Source organism: Carcharhinus amblyrhynchos, chromosome 9 (genome assembly GCF_965287045.1).
Source record: "Carcharhinus amblyrhynchos chromosome 9, sCarAmb.v2.hapA, whole genome shotgun sequence".
In the NCBI taxonomy this organism is placed as follows: domain Eukaryota; kingdom Metazoa; phylum Chordata; class Chondrichthyes; order Carcharhiniformes; family Carcharhinidae; genus Carcharhinus; species Carcharhinus amblyrhynchos.
The window spans coordinates 5,874,951-5,889,468 of record NC_137332.1 but is presented as its reverse complement, the minus strand read 5'-3'; the positions used below and the strand labels follow the sequence as shown (position 1 = coordinate 5,889,468).

The 14,518-nt window shown below is 42.5% G+C and overlaps 1 protein-coding gene across 1 annotated transcript in view; it reads left to right on the top strand.

Moving 5' to 3' along the window:
• Positions 1-2,027: 2,027 nt before the first annotated feature.
• LOC145347569 (cAMP-dependent protein kinase catalytic subunit beta) overlaps positions 2,028-14,518 on the top strand; it is a 139,539-nt gene continuing 127,048 nt past the window's right edge. The window contains exon 1 of the mRNA XM_080195112.1: positions 2,028-2,183. Coding sequence (XP_080051238.1) covers positions 2,138-2,183 — 46 coding nt within the window. The 5' untranslated portion in view covers positions 2,028-2,137. The remainder of the gene's footprint in view (positions 2,184-14,518) is intronic.

The following is a 14,518-nucleotide window of genomic DNA, read 5'->3' as shown; positions in this document are numbered from 1 at the left end:
GGGGACACTAATTCAAGGCGATTGACAAAATAATAACTGATTATATTTACAGAGCATCTTTAATGTAATAAAATGCCCCAAGGTGCTCATAAAACAAAATGATGTCAAGATACATTAGGTCTTATGACCAAAGATTTGGTTAAAGAGATAGTTCTAATGAATGTCTTAAAGGCAAAAAGCGAGATAAAGAGGCAGAGAGGTGTAGGTAGGGAATTCCAGAACTTGGAGCCCAGGCAACTGAAGACACAACCACCAACATGGAGTGGTTAAAATCCCAAGAAACGACACAAGGAAAACCCTTTCTGCACAGTGAGTGGTTAGGATCTGGAGTAGAGTTGTAAAATCTCGTAGTGAAGAAGGAGGCCATTTGGCCCATCGAATCCACACTGACTGCAATCGCACCCAGGCCCTATCTCCACAACTCCGTGTCTTTACCTAGCTCGTCTCCCTGACATGAAAGGACAATTTGGCAAGGCCAAACAACCTAACCCGTACATCCTTGGACTGTGGGTGGAAACTGGAGCAGCCGGACGAAACCCACGCAGACACCGGGAGAACGTGCAAACTCCACGGTGACCCGAGCCAGGAATTGGACAGATGAACGCGGTGCTAACCACTGTGCCACTGTTGGGACAGTGTGGCGTAGGCAGGTTGGATCCTGGATTTGAAGAGGGAACTGGTAAACACCTGAAGGGGGAAGATTTACAGAGAACCTGCACCAGTTTGATGGGACAAATGGCCTCTTTCCGTGCTAATGACTACTGTAAGCCCTGAGGTTATTTGTGTGTAGAGGTACCATTTAAGAAATAAGCAGTAAAACAAGCCTATAGGTGCTGGGGTGTGTGAGAGTCAGGACCAGCTTTAACACTGACTGGTGGGGCCCACCACCAAGCTGGGAGACCGGAAGCCGCCCCACGACACCAGCTGGGGCGGTGAAGCGTCCAAAGTAGTGCCGGCGCCGCCCGTTAACGTGGAAACAACACAGTGATGCGGCTCCCAGCCCCCATCTCCCTGCGCCGCCATACAAAATAGTTCCAGATTCACTTCACAGCGGCCCCGGCCCAGAACAACAACAACCCGCCAAAATCAGTAAACACCCCTTCAATCAAACCCTCCAGCATCCATCACCCCCCCCCAAACAATACCGTCCCGCCGCAAACCATTGGACCTGCTCACATCCACAGTGACCTTTCCTTTGACTATAAATAATGAGGTTTGTTTTGGAGAGGGAAGCAGGTTTGGTGGCACGGCGGCGAAAATGGCGCAACCTAACCCGCTGGTGGGCGGCCAGAAGCTCCGCCCCTTTCCCCGAGTGCGCGCCTACGGTCACGGGGTCAAACCGCTTTCCCCCCCCCCGCCCCTCTGCCCGCGCTGCCCCGCCCCCGTTCCCTCCGCCCAGTGACCGCCCCGCCCTTCTCCCAGCCAAATCTGGCCCCGGCCCCGCCCCCTCCCCCAGCAAAGGCCGGCCCCGCCCCCTCCCCCGGCGAAGGCCGGCCCCGGCCCCGCCCCCTCCCAAGCAGGCGGCCGCCCCTCCCCGTCCCCGCAGTGACTTCAGAGCGTGTATACAGCTCGGGGACACACACTCTCTCTTAAGACGTCATGACGTCGGGCCCACTGCTCCGCGGCGGTCCCCCCCCCGCACCTGACGTAATGACGTCACGCACGCACGCACGCACGTTCCGCAGCCCGCTCCCTCGTTCGGGCACGTACGCACGCACGGAGCGGTGAGGAGGGGAAAAGCTAGCAAGAGTGTATGCGCGCTGGTTTGTTCGTCATTTCCGGCATCAAGTTGGGTTGCGGGCTGCTGAAGTGGACGTTGCCGCCGGAGAGACCGAGCGAGAGAGACGGTGCAGGCGGAGGGACTACAGCAACAACAGCCCGTACATGCCGAGAGCGGGGTTGATCATTACCTGAGAGTAAAATCCCACTGTGTGACAGCCCGAGCGGCACCTCCTCCCGGAGAGAGTGTGTGTGTTTGTGACTCTTCCTGAGGAGAGAGGGAGGGAGGGAGGGAGGAAAGGGGGAGGGGGAGGAGGAGGAGGAGGAGGAGGGGGGCCAGAGAGCAGCTCAATACCCAGGCCACAGCCAGCACAGGACAAAGCTTCAACTACTGAGTCTCCTCAGTGTCTTCCGAAGGATGGGAAACGCTGCGACAGCCAAAAAAGGCAACGAGATCGAGAGCGGTGAGTGTGCAGTGGGGGAGAGGCAGAGGGGGAGGCCGGCTGGCTGGCTGGGCGGCCTCAGGCTCATTCATTCAATCTGGGCCTAGTGCCCCAGTGCACACAATGCTCAATATATAAACATGTGTATGTCTGTCCCAAAACTAACAGTACCAACAGCTATTGGTTCCCACCATCTGTACCTCCCTGACCTTCTGTAATATGTCTCTTTACCCTGTCCCCTCTTTACTCTTTACCCTGTCCCCTCTTTACTCTTTACCCTGTCCCCTCTTTACTCTTTACCCTGTCCCCTCTTTACTCTTTACCCTGTCCCCTCTTTACTCTTTACCCTGTCCCCTCTTTACTCTTTACCCTGTCCCCTCTTTACTCTTTACCCTGTCCCCTCTTTACTCTTTACCCTGTCCCCTCTTTACTCTTTACCCTGTCCCCTCTTTACTCTTTACCCTGTCCCCTCTTTACTCTTTACCCTGTCCCCTCTTTACTCTTTACCCTGTCCCCTCTTTACTCTTTACCCTGTCCCCTCTTTACTCTTTACCCTGTCCCCTCTTTACTCTTTACCCTGTCCCCTCTTTACTCTTTACCCTGTCCCCTCTTTACTCTTTACCCTGTCCCCTCTTTACTCTTTACCCTGTCCCCTCTTTACTCTTTACCCTGTCCCCTCTTTACTCTTTACCCTGTCCCCTCTTTACTCTTTACCCTGTCCCCTCTTTACTCTTTACCCTGTCCCCTCTTTACTCTTTACCCTGTCCCCTCTTTACTCTTTACCCTGTCCCCTCTTTACTCTTTACCCTGTCCCCTCTTTACTCTTTACCCTGTCCCCTCTTTACTCTTTACCCTGTCCCCTCTTTACTCTTTACCCTGTCCCCTCTTTACTCTTTACCCTGTCCCCTCTTTACTCTTTACCCTGTCCCCTTAAATATGTCCCTTTTTATAACATGCCCCCAGGTTGTGGAAACTGCTTTTTGTTTTCTTGTTTGAAGAAACTAGTTGGTGTTTTCTAAGGTTGAGTTTTTGCTTTGCATTGTTCTTGCGAACTGGCATCCTTTCCCATCCCTAAGCCCCAACCTACTCGGTGGCACAAAATGCTCTTTTTAAGGTACACAAGTACTGCAGTTTGTCACCTCTCTCTCGCTCCCTCTCTTCCCTCCCCACCTAGCTGTTGTGCAGGTATAATATTTTTAAAAGCCTGTCCATGTTATTAATTGTTGCTATATACCTTTTACAAATCTGCAGTAACATTTTTGTGCTCATTATACTTGTATTGCTTCGTTGTACAAGTCAGTTGGCTTGCTGCTGTTAATCTATTTCTGTCAACTTCTGCAGACAGCTCGGAAGTCAGCAGTCATTTGCAAGGTGCACGATTGTTTGAGGTGGTAATAGCCATGTAGAAAGCGTGGTTTTGTGAACAGTGGTTTTACCTGAAACTTTTTGTTCTGACAGGCAGTTCATAACTTTGATTGTTGACTTTAATGGGGTAATTCGACTGTTCTGGTTATCTATTATGTTTTCATGCAATAAAGGGGCTGTACCATAGAATCCTGACAGTGCATATAAAGAGGCCATTGAGCCCATCAAGTCTGCATCAACTCACTGAAAGAGCATCCCACCCAGGCCCTCCACTCTGCTGATTCCCCTTAACCCCATGCATTTACAATGGCTAATTCCCCCTAACCTGGGCAAGATTTTGTCTTGAAGAATAAAAATGTTTCATGTACCATTTTTACAGCAATTGTGATACAACATTTTCAGAGTTTCGTTTTGCTACATGTTATCTGTGGAGTAATCTGATTCCAGAGGCAAAAGCGTTGCTGTGAAAAGCGGTGACCTATTTTCAGAATATGGTTTTGCAACATTGGTCTCGGTATTTTGGTGAATGGCTGTGATCTTTGAAATGTTGCGCAGTACCTCATTTTATGGTTGAGATCTGAGGTTCAGTAAACTTTGCATGTCAGCTTTGTTTATTGATTAATCACCAAATACACTGTGGCACATCTGCAAAATTCTGAATTTGGGATGTTTCGTGAGTTATCAAAAAAGTCTCAATTGTAATTCATGCCCTCCTGTTAAATTTTTCAAAATTACAACTAGTTTGAATTTCAGTGATATTCATACATTAACAGCTTTTTGAGAAAATGTTTGCATTTAAATTTATTTTTAAGTGAGTATTATTTTGTCAGGGTATTTACTGCCTGACTTATGATGGTTGACTGAAAATAGCACAGTTAAACTTGCAGTAATTCTGGCTTAGCCATTGATCTGTTTCTGAGGATTTTATCATTCATCCAACACATGGTGGTCATTTCAATTTCTGTTGATGTGACAAACAATGTATTGAAAGCAAAATAAAACTACTGCCACTAGATACTGCACTTTTATAGAACTAATGAAGGCAGTAGTGACCAGATAGTAAGTTCTCATTGATCATTAGATGGGGCATGAGGGAGAGAGATGCAATTCCTGTTTATTACTTTTACGATCTGGTACTCTATCTAACTGATGGCACAGTGGTTAACACTGCTGCCTTTCAGCGCCAAGGACCTGGGATCAATTACTGGCTTGAATCACTGTCTGTGTGGAGTTTACACATTCTCCCCATGTCTATGTGGGTTTCCTCTGGGTGCTCTGGTTTCCTCCCACAGTCCAAAGATGTGCGGGTTAGGTTGATTGGTCATACTAAATTGCCTCTTAGTATCAGGGGGACTAGCCAGGGTAAATGAGGATCGGGTCTGGGTGGGATTGTGGCTGATGCAGACATGATGGGCTGAATGACCTCCTCCTGCACTGTAGGATTCTATGAACTTGCATTTATATATTGAATCACAATTTGTTTCATGCATGTATGGGTTTAAAAGCAATATAGATCAAAACTAATCTTAGCGTGGCTAAATGATATGTTAGTCTTGAGTAACACAAAGTGCCATAATAGTGCAGTGTCTGTGCGTTCATCTAAACTGAATTCCTTGGTAATTTTTAACTGTAGGAACATACGTGGGAATTTCCTTTAAAGTTTTCCTTATTGGTTGCTGTAATTTTGGCAGAAACCCGATTTACATGTCTAATCAGAGTTTCGGGAAGTTACAGCAGCCAGGAACACTCGCAAGAAGATTCCTGGAGATTGAAATTAGAAATTAAAAAGAAAAGTGCTAATCAATCCACCTGTGTACGATTATTCCATCATGGCCTTCAAGTTTGAGAAAAATCACATAGTAATCTGCAATTCTGCACTTTAATCTGTGCCCTTTTTTGATAACTGGCTGAAAAGAGTCTCCCCCTTTGTCCACTATCCTCAGTATTTCTTGTTTCGAATTTTTAGTCTTGTTCGAGGCTTTTGAAGTTGTACTTGTCCTGTAGACTTTGGCTTGTCGGCCTTGTTTTACTTCAAATAAACCTTATTGATTGCTTTCATGTCATGGTTTCCCTCCATTTTCTTCAATGGAAAAGAACATTTAGTTGCTTGAATCCTTCTTCATAACATAACACCGTTAGTCTGGAATCATCTCTGCAGCACGCTTTCTAATAAAGTGGTAGCTCTTTTGAAATAGTGCCCAAAGTCGCAAAGCATTCTTTAGAATTGGTCTTGTCACTGGCCTCTGCCCCATGTATATACAGTCTGGTCGTCCTCGTCCCAGGAAGATGCTGCTGGTACTGTTTACCTTAAACACTGCTCTGTACAGGTAGAAAGCACCAGTGCTTTCAAGACTTGATTATTTGCTCCCCAATTCTTTTTATCCTCTACCAGTTGAATCTTAAAATAAGTGTTTTCATATTAACATGCATGTTTGCTGTTAGCTCTTCCACTGTGTATTACCTTGCGTTGAAGATCAAAATCCATGTGCCATACCTTTGCTCAGTTCCAGTGTGATCCAAGGCTTTCTAAGGACACTATTCATTGAAGGCTATGGGAATAACAGAAGTTAATGAGAATCTTCAGGTTTGCAAATCAAGTGATCCAATAAGTTGCTTTGAAGATTCTTTCAAACACTATCCCCTGTAATCTTTGTAAGTTAGTACATTATTTCATCCCAGGTGTAATTCTTGTAGATGATATACCCAGTTGCAGGATTGTGAGTAATCTCCTAAAGTATGTGAACTTTACACTTGAGCAGCAAGCTAAGTTGTTTCCTACTTTAAAATCCTTTTTTATAATCTGCTTTATGCACCATCTTTCAGAGTGAGTGGTTTGCCAGTGGAGGTAGTTTCGTATATTTAACTTCTGCTGTGACTCACCACTAGGAGGTGAGTAAGGCCTTTTTTGGAGGACAGCACAGATCAATTGGATGCAACTTCTTGATGGCAAATCCATCACCTTGTACATTTCCATTCATTTAATGACAACGGCTCATCTATCAAAAATATACCCTTATTACTGGAAACGTAGAATGCTCAAGTGCTAAATGGATCAAAAGCAAAATACTCTATGCTGGAAATCAGGAAAAAATGTTAAATACTCACCAAGTCGGACAGCATCTGTGGATAAAAATGCAGAGTTAATGTTTTAAGTCGAGGCCTTTTGACAAAACTAGAAAAGTTAGGCTTTCAGCAAGAGGCAGGAAAGGGGTGGGGGGAAGAATAAATGAGTGACAGAAGAGATATGATGGCAAAATAACCAAAGATAGTAATGGAGCAAGTAAGACACAAAAAATGGATTCAGAGCACTGGCTTTCAAAGTAAGGTCATGACCCTCAATTGGGTTGTGGGATGTTAAAAATGGGTCACCAAAATTGATTTTTGTTGAGACCCTTACTGTTTTTCTCTGGGTAAGTGAAATACGTATTCAATATGCACTATGACCCACAAGAGGCAATAAACAGGTCTGCATGGTCTGTACCTGCAATTGATGCCAAAGGGCAGAGCAGCACTAACACTATGTACAGAGTGCCAAGACCTCCAGTCAACAGTCTGCAAGTTTATTGGGTCACTGGATAAATCATTTGCTTAAAGTGTGTCATCTGAAAAAAAAGTTTGAAAACCATTGGTCTGGAGGAGTTGTAAATGGATGTAATAGGATCACCCACTATAGCAGACAGTGAGAGAAATCTTAAATCCTTTGAAAGACTTTTCCATCCATAAGCAGATTTTATCATGCTGGAAAGTGGTAAGCAATTAAGATGTTAGTAAGGAGGTTATGACTTGGTGGGCATTGACTGTGTATCCCAATAGATGATCACTGATTATTGAGTTTGAGGTGGTACTCTAAGAGGACTGGAAAGAGAATTGCCAACCTCAAATGTTTATCTTGCAGCATCACTGGAAGCAAGCAGTGTGCGGTAAACCTGATGCCACTACTAACTAGTGCCATGCTCTGTCCTAGCCCCACATAGCGTCAATAGCATAACCCTGCATTTAGTTTATAACCCATAGCTGTTAACAGATGCAGACAACAGATGTCTGAAATGTAACTTATAGCATTGTTTGGTGCAGCTAATAGGGTTAGTTGGCAGATGAACATACTGGAATGCCATCTTTTAGGTTGTTCCATTTAATGGTATGTAAATGATTGAGTTGCTTCTGAACACAGGATGAGTTAGGCTTTCACACATTTATGTCATTGGGTTTCCTGACTTGAACACTTTCCAAACTCAGTCTTTCTGTGTGCCCATTGTTTATTGATGCATTTTTGCCTCTCTTACCCAAGTGGGGGAACCTGTAGTTTATGGGGCCAGTTTGTGGACATGGAGTTGCTTCATCTATCTTATTGTCTATTTATTGTTCTCCTTTAATAGCACCACTAATGACTCTAGTTTTAAAAAAAACAATTGGCAGAAAGACTTGATGCATCAGCCAGAAGAAAACAATCAAATTAAGAATGGGGCTGAATTGGCCTGAAGACTATTTTTAATCTCAAACCTTCTTCCATTTCATAAAGTAGAACCTGTGAACAGGGATATGCTGTAGTGTTTATGTTGGAGCTGTACAAAACTTCGGTTAAGCCACAGCTAGAATACTGTGTGCAGTTCTGGCTGTCCCACTTTGAGAAGAATGTGATTGCACTGGAGAGGGTGCAGAGGAGATTCACCAGAATGTTGCAGGGAATGAAGCATTTGAGCTGTGAAGAGGAGCTGGGTAAGTTTGGGTTGTTTTCTTTGGAGCAAAGAAGGCTGGAGGGGGGGGGCCTAATTGAGATAATATAAGATTGAGGGGTATGGATAGGAAGCAGTTGTTCCCCTTCATAGAAGGGTCAAAAATGAGAGGGCATAATCTTAAGAAGAAGGGCAGGAGGTTCTGAGGGGATTTGAGGAAAATATTTTCTGCCCAGAGGGTGGTGGGACTCTGGAATGCACAGTAAAGGCAGGAAACCTCAACCTTTAAAAAGTATATGGATGAGCACTTGAAATATCATAATCAACATGGGCCAAGTTCTGGAAAATAGAATTAGTGTAGATTTAGTTTGGTTTTGGCAGTGCAGACTGGATGGGCCAACCAGTCTATTCTGTACTGTATGGTTCTGAATGGGTCATTTGACACTTCAAGCCTGCGCTGCCATTTGATAAGATCATGGCTTTGACCCCACTCTGCTGTCTGCACCCTCATAACCCTTGACTCCCTTGTCAATCAACATCTATCTAACTCAGCCTTGACTGCATTCAATGACCCAGGCTTCACTGCTTTATGGGGAAGAAAATTCCACTGATTGTTGAGGAAAAAATTCTGCTTAACTCAGTTTTGGAAGGGAGATCTAATATTTTTACATTTTCTTCCACAAGAAGAAACATCCTCTCAGTATCCACCCTGTTGAGTTGCCTCAGGGCTTTGTATGTTTCAATAAGGTCACCTCTCCTATACTGCAGTGGGTAAAGGCCCTAACTTGTTCAATTGTATATTTTTAATTTAATCTTTATAAAATTCTGTTTCCAGATCAGCATATTTATATAGATAATTTGAGGTGCTTGAACCCAGTTTAAAGCAAGGAAATTAAATGGAAGGGTTTATTGCATCACATTTTGGCTGTTTCAGACATGGGATTTTGGTGCCTCAGCTTTTGCTTGCTGGAAATGTCCTGTGTAAACAAGGAGGCAGCAATAGGGAGACTGCCCTCTAGGCTTAACATTGAACAGATACTTAATAGGTTCATGAATGTTGTTAGAGTTCATGGTGTGAGGTGATAGGAAATTCCTTTTTCCTATCAGTCTGAGTGTGACTTGAATCAAGAAGCTCAGATTAAAGGTCAGCAATGCACATGCTTAACTTTTCCTGGCAGATATCAGTATTGCAATTTTTCAGTATTTTGTTCTCATCTCTCTGACCAAACAGCGATAGAAACAGATTACTGCCTTTACTGGCCTTCATTGCAAAGGCAATGGATTATAAGAGTAGGAAAGTCTTGCTACAGCTGTCCATGGCAATGATAAGGTCATGATGTGGAGATGCCAGCGTTAGATTGGGATAAGCGTAGTAAGAAGTCTCAACACCAGGTTAAAGTCCAACAGGTTTCGCCCTGTGAGAAATCTCACCCTGATGAAGGAGCTTGAGGCTCCGAAAGCTAAGTTGCCAAATAAACCTGTTGGACTTTAACCTGGTGTTGTGAGACTTCTTGCTATGGTAAGGGCATACAGTTTCAGTCTCCTTAAAGAAGGGTATACTTAATTTGAAGCAGTTTAGAGAAGATTTGCTAGATTGACTTCATAGGTTGAAGGAATGATTGAACAGATTGGGCTCCTACTCATTGCAATTTAGAAGAATGAGATGTGATCTTATTGAAACATGTAAGGATTGAAACATGAGCTGTGCCAAAGCTGCTTGTTTTGCATTCATCAGGATATTTTGCAAGACTGCCCAGTATAAGGTGAAAATGACACTTTATACCATATGAGAAGAGAGTGCAGTTTGCTTGGCAAGTAGACTGATTGTTAGAACGGTTATCCTGGTGAATGTACTAGGGGATGATGACTGAAAATTGCCAGGCATTGTTTGAAATTTGATCCTTGATTGGTCAAAGTATTAACCTTGGAGAATGAATCAGTGAATGGTTGTCAATTATTTTGTTTAGCTGAAACAGGTGCAATATGTGTACCTGTTTTTTCTGTCTGCAAAGGACAGGGATTTGTGTATTAACTTATGTATCTTCCAGTACAAATGCATGCATTACACTCAGTCCAACTGACAATCTTAAATTGGTTGTCAGTGTAATTCTTAGCGCACTAAGGATTATTAGCAAATGCTGTCCAAAGACAGAATTACATCTAATGCTAGACACCGTTTTGGGTTTTGTATGCATGGATTGGTTGGTTGCAGTCTGCACCTTGCCCATTTCGATCAGCGGCTGGGAAATGTTATTGAAATGATCTGCCAGTCTTTGGGCTGTGTGGCCTATGTACCTAGCTTATAAGATTCTGAAGAGGGTTGACTGGGTAGATGCTGAAAAGATGTGAGGAATCGACAATTAGGGGGCATAGTTTCAAATTAAGGGGTCTCCCATTTAAAACTAATGAAGAGGAATTTTTTTGTATGAGAGTCATTAATCGTCAGAATTCTGTTCCTCAGTGAGCAGTGGAGGCAGGGTCATTGTTTAACTCAGCTTTGAGCATAATCAGACTTCATTGACAAGAGAGTCAAGGGTTATGGATGTTTAAAGTCATACTCAGATCAGACGTGATCCCGAAGGAGCCAGTTCTCTGCCTCCTCCTGTTATGTTCTTTTCTTGGTGTGTTGGGAAAACCTGCTTCATTAATTTAGTCACATAATATTTACCAATTATATTTTATTCAAGAAACACGTTTACACCTTGAAGGCTGAATTCCAGTGTAAATTAAATTTCATGTATAGATTAAAAAACCAGCTTAAAAACAAGCAAACATGTACCAATCATGTAACAAATTTAGCGGATAACACGGAAGTGGTGGGTGTGATAGTAGAAGAAGGGTAAAGTCGAAATAAAACTATATTTAAATTACAAACTGATGCTCCATTTCTGCATTACAGCCACTGAAGTACATATAAATGTCATCATTTAAGTGCCTTATTGAGGACCCAAATCATGTTTAACATTTAATTGTTCCATCTTGATATCTCATTGGCTTTCAGAGATCTACTTGAAAGCTACTGCTTTGGCGAAGACTCTTCTCATGTTCCCAATCTCTCTCTCGCTTCCTGTTGTCACTTTCAACTCGGGAAAGTACTTTGGAACGTTTAATTGTTTTCAAGTGAAGTGGTATATTTAAGCAAGGTTTGAAAGTCATGGTAAAGCACTATTAACAATGGGAGAAACTAACCCCCATGTGGTTTTTACTGGTTACAGTGTACAATGGTTTGAATTCATGCTAACGGAATTACAAATGCAAAATTGGCTTACTAGAATTAATCTATGATCGCAATTTCTGGGTGAAATGCCATTAAAATGGACTCAGGAGTTGAAGACTGCCCTGCTAGAGGATGTGAAATATTTCTTAATATTATCGAAATAGTGTTTCCAACTGCAACAACTTGTGTTCATTAATATGCCTTCAACATAAAACATCCAAAGGCACTTCATTGCAGTGGCTTAAAGCAGCGTTTGACACCAAGTCTCACAAGGAGCTTTTGGGTAGGTGGCCAAAAACTTGGTCCAACAGCTAGATTTTGAGGTGCATCTTAGAATAGAAAAAAGTGGAGAGGTTTGGTAAGGGAATGCCATTAATATTTTAAAGGCAGAAAAAACCTTTGTACCAATAAGCTAGTCATTGTGCTCATTAAGATTTCATGTTCAGAAGCATGAAAACACAAAACACTAGAAACACTCAACAGGTCTGCCAGCACCTCTAGAGAGGAAAAGAGTTAATCTTTCACGTTGATGACCTTTCATCAGGCCTGCATATATTCAATTACTGCATACATTGACTGTTGGATTTATGCTTCAGTCATGCTGTTTTGTGGTTTTTAAATCTTTCCCTTTATCCTTAAACATACCAGGAGCCTTAAAGTATGCTAAATCATTATATGTTCATTTATGAAAATGTATTTTGTACACTAAGTTGTCAAGAGACAATAATCAAAATAGTATGTAGTATAATCTTTATTGACCTAACCAAAATACAGTATAGTACTCATGAATATAATGAAACAATATTTGGGTGAAAGATTCCCCAATTATGTTATATGTTGGTCCCAATAAATAATCCGTAGTATTGGGGCTCCTTGAATGCACCATTTGTAAAAGCAAATGTTACTAAGTCGTATACAGACTATAAAACCCAATGTCCAATTTTCAGATTTTCAATTCAATAAATTGGGATCAGGTAGGGCAGTGGTCAGCGGGTACTGCAGTTGGTGGCTGTGGGATGGAGTAGCCTGGGGATTGAAATAAACCAGCCTTCCTCCTCCTGATTGTTTTTCATAACTCCCATCTACCATCAGGTAGGATTAGTGGATTTGACTATGAAGCCCTATGTAGTCTATATTAGCAAACTCGCACTCTGACGAAGGTCATGTGTGCTGAATGTCTATTTGAGTGATGGCCCAGCAGTATTATCACTAGATTATTAATCCAGAAACTCTGATAATATTTGGTGACCTGCGTTTGTATCCCACTCCTGCAGATGGTGGAATTTGTATTCAATAAAAAGTATTTGGAATTAAGAAATTTGGCAGAAATAATAGTAGGAGGGATTACTATTTAAAGGGCGAAAAGCCTTAAGATAAGGGGGGGTGCAGTTTAGATCGGAGTTGAGGAGGAACTTCTTCACTCAAAGGGTGGTGAATCTCTGGAATTCTCTGCCCGTTGAAGTGGTGGAGGCTACCTCGCTAAATATATTTAAGTCACGGGTAGATAGGTTTTTGATAGACAAGGGAATTAAGGGTTATGGGGAGAAAGCGGGAAAGTGGAACTGATCCACTTCAGATCAGCCATGATCTCATTGAATGGTGGGGCAGGCTCGAAGGGCTAGATGGCCTACTCCTGTTCCTGTTTCTTATGTTCTTATTAAGAATCTGCTGATGACCACAAAACCATTGTTGATTGCCAGAAAAACCCATGTGGTTACTTAATATCCTTTGGGGAAGGAAATCTGCCATGTCTCCAGTCTGCATGTGACTCCAGAGTCACAGCACTCTGGTGACTCTCAACTGCCCTCCGAGGGCAACTAGGAATGGGCAAATAAATGCTAGCCAGTCAATGATGTTCATGTCCCACAAATGAGCGAATAAATTAAAAAATGTGCTGGTGCTGTATTGGCATTCTTAAAAATAAATCATCAGCTTGAGTAAAGGAGAAAATTACATGGGAGAATATGTGAAAGCAGTAGAATTTTAGGTGTTCAAACCTTAGTAACTAGGCAAAATATATTGATATTCTGCCTCAACACAAATAGAGTGTATAGAATCCCAGGGGTTTTATATTGATGACTGAGCACAAGTTGAATTCCTGGTAATCAAGTTGCCAAGTATGGAATTGGCTGTTATTAGCAATTCTATGGCTCACATTTCTAGATGAAATGCCATTAACTTAGGCTTAAGAATAATAAAACTCCCATTAAGGGAGGATTTGTTTACGTTACAGTAATTGTGAAATGGAGCCAGTGAAATACTACAGATCAGAAGTTGTAATGTTGGCCATGAACTACTGAGACATGCTAACTACGTGTCCTGGGAGGTTAACTGTGTTCTGTGGCAGCATCATTTTTTGGCATCAATTGCCTATTGTTGTATAGGAATTGGAACAGATATTATGCAACAGTACATGATTATAACTACAGAATTTAATGTTATGTCATGACAATTTGGAGTGTGTTTGTGTGGACTAATAATTGCAAAGTTTGTAGAAATTTCCAAATTAATATATCAAAGTTGATTTGATTTTTTATTGTCACATGTATTAACATACAGTGAAAAGTATTGTTTCTTGTGCGTGATACAGACAGAGCATACCATTCATAGAGAAAGAAACAAGAGTGCAGAATGTAGTGTTACAGTTGTAGCTAGGGTGTAGAGAAAGATCAACTTAATGTGAGGTAGGCTCATTTAACAGTGACAGCAGCAGGAAAGAAGCTGTTCTTGAGTCAGTTGGTATGTGACCTCAGACTTTTGTATCATTTTCCCAAAGGAAGAATGTGGAAGAAAGAATGCCTGGAGTGTGTGGGGTCTTTAATTATGCTGGCTGTTTTGGCGAGGCAGCGGGAAGTGTAGACAGTCAATGGATGGGAGGCTAGTTCGTGTGATTGTTTGGGCTACATTCAAACCTTTATTAGTTCCTTGCAGTCTTGGGCAGAGCAGGAGCCATACCAAGCTGTGATACAACCAGAAAGAATGCTTTCTATGCATCTGTAAAAGTTGGTGGGAGTCATAGCTGACATGCCAAATTTCCTTAGTCTTCTGAGAAAGTAGAGGCATTGGTGGGCATTCTTAATATAGCGTCGGTATTGGAGGGG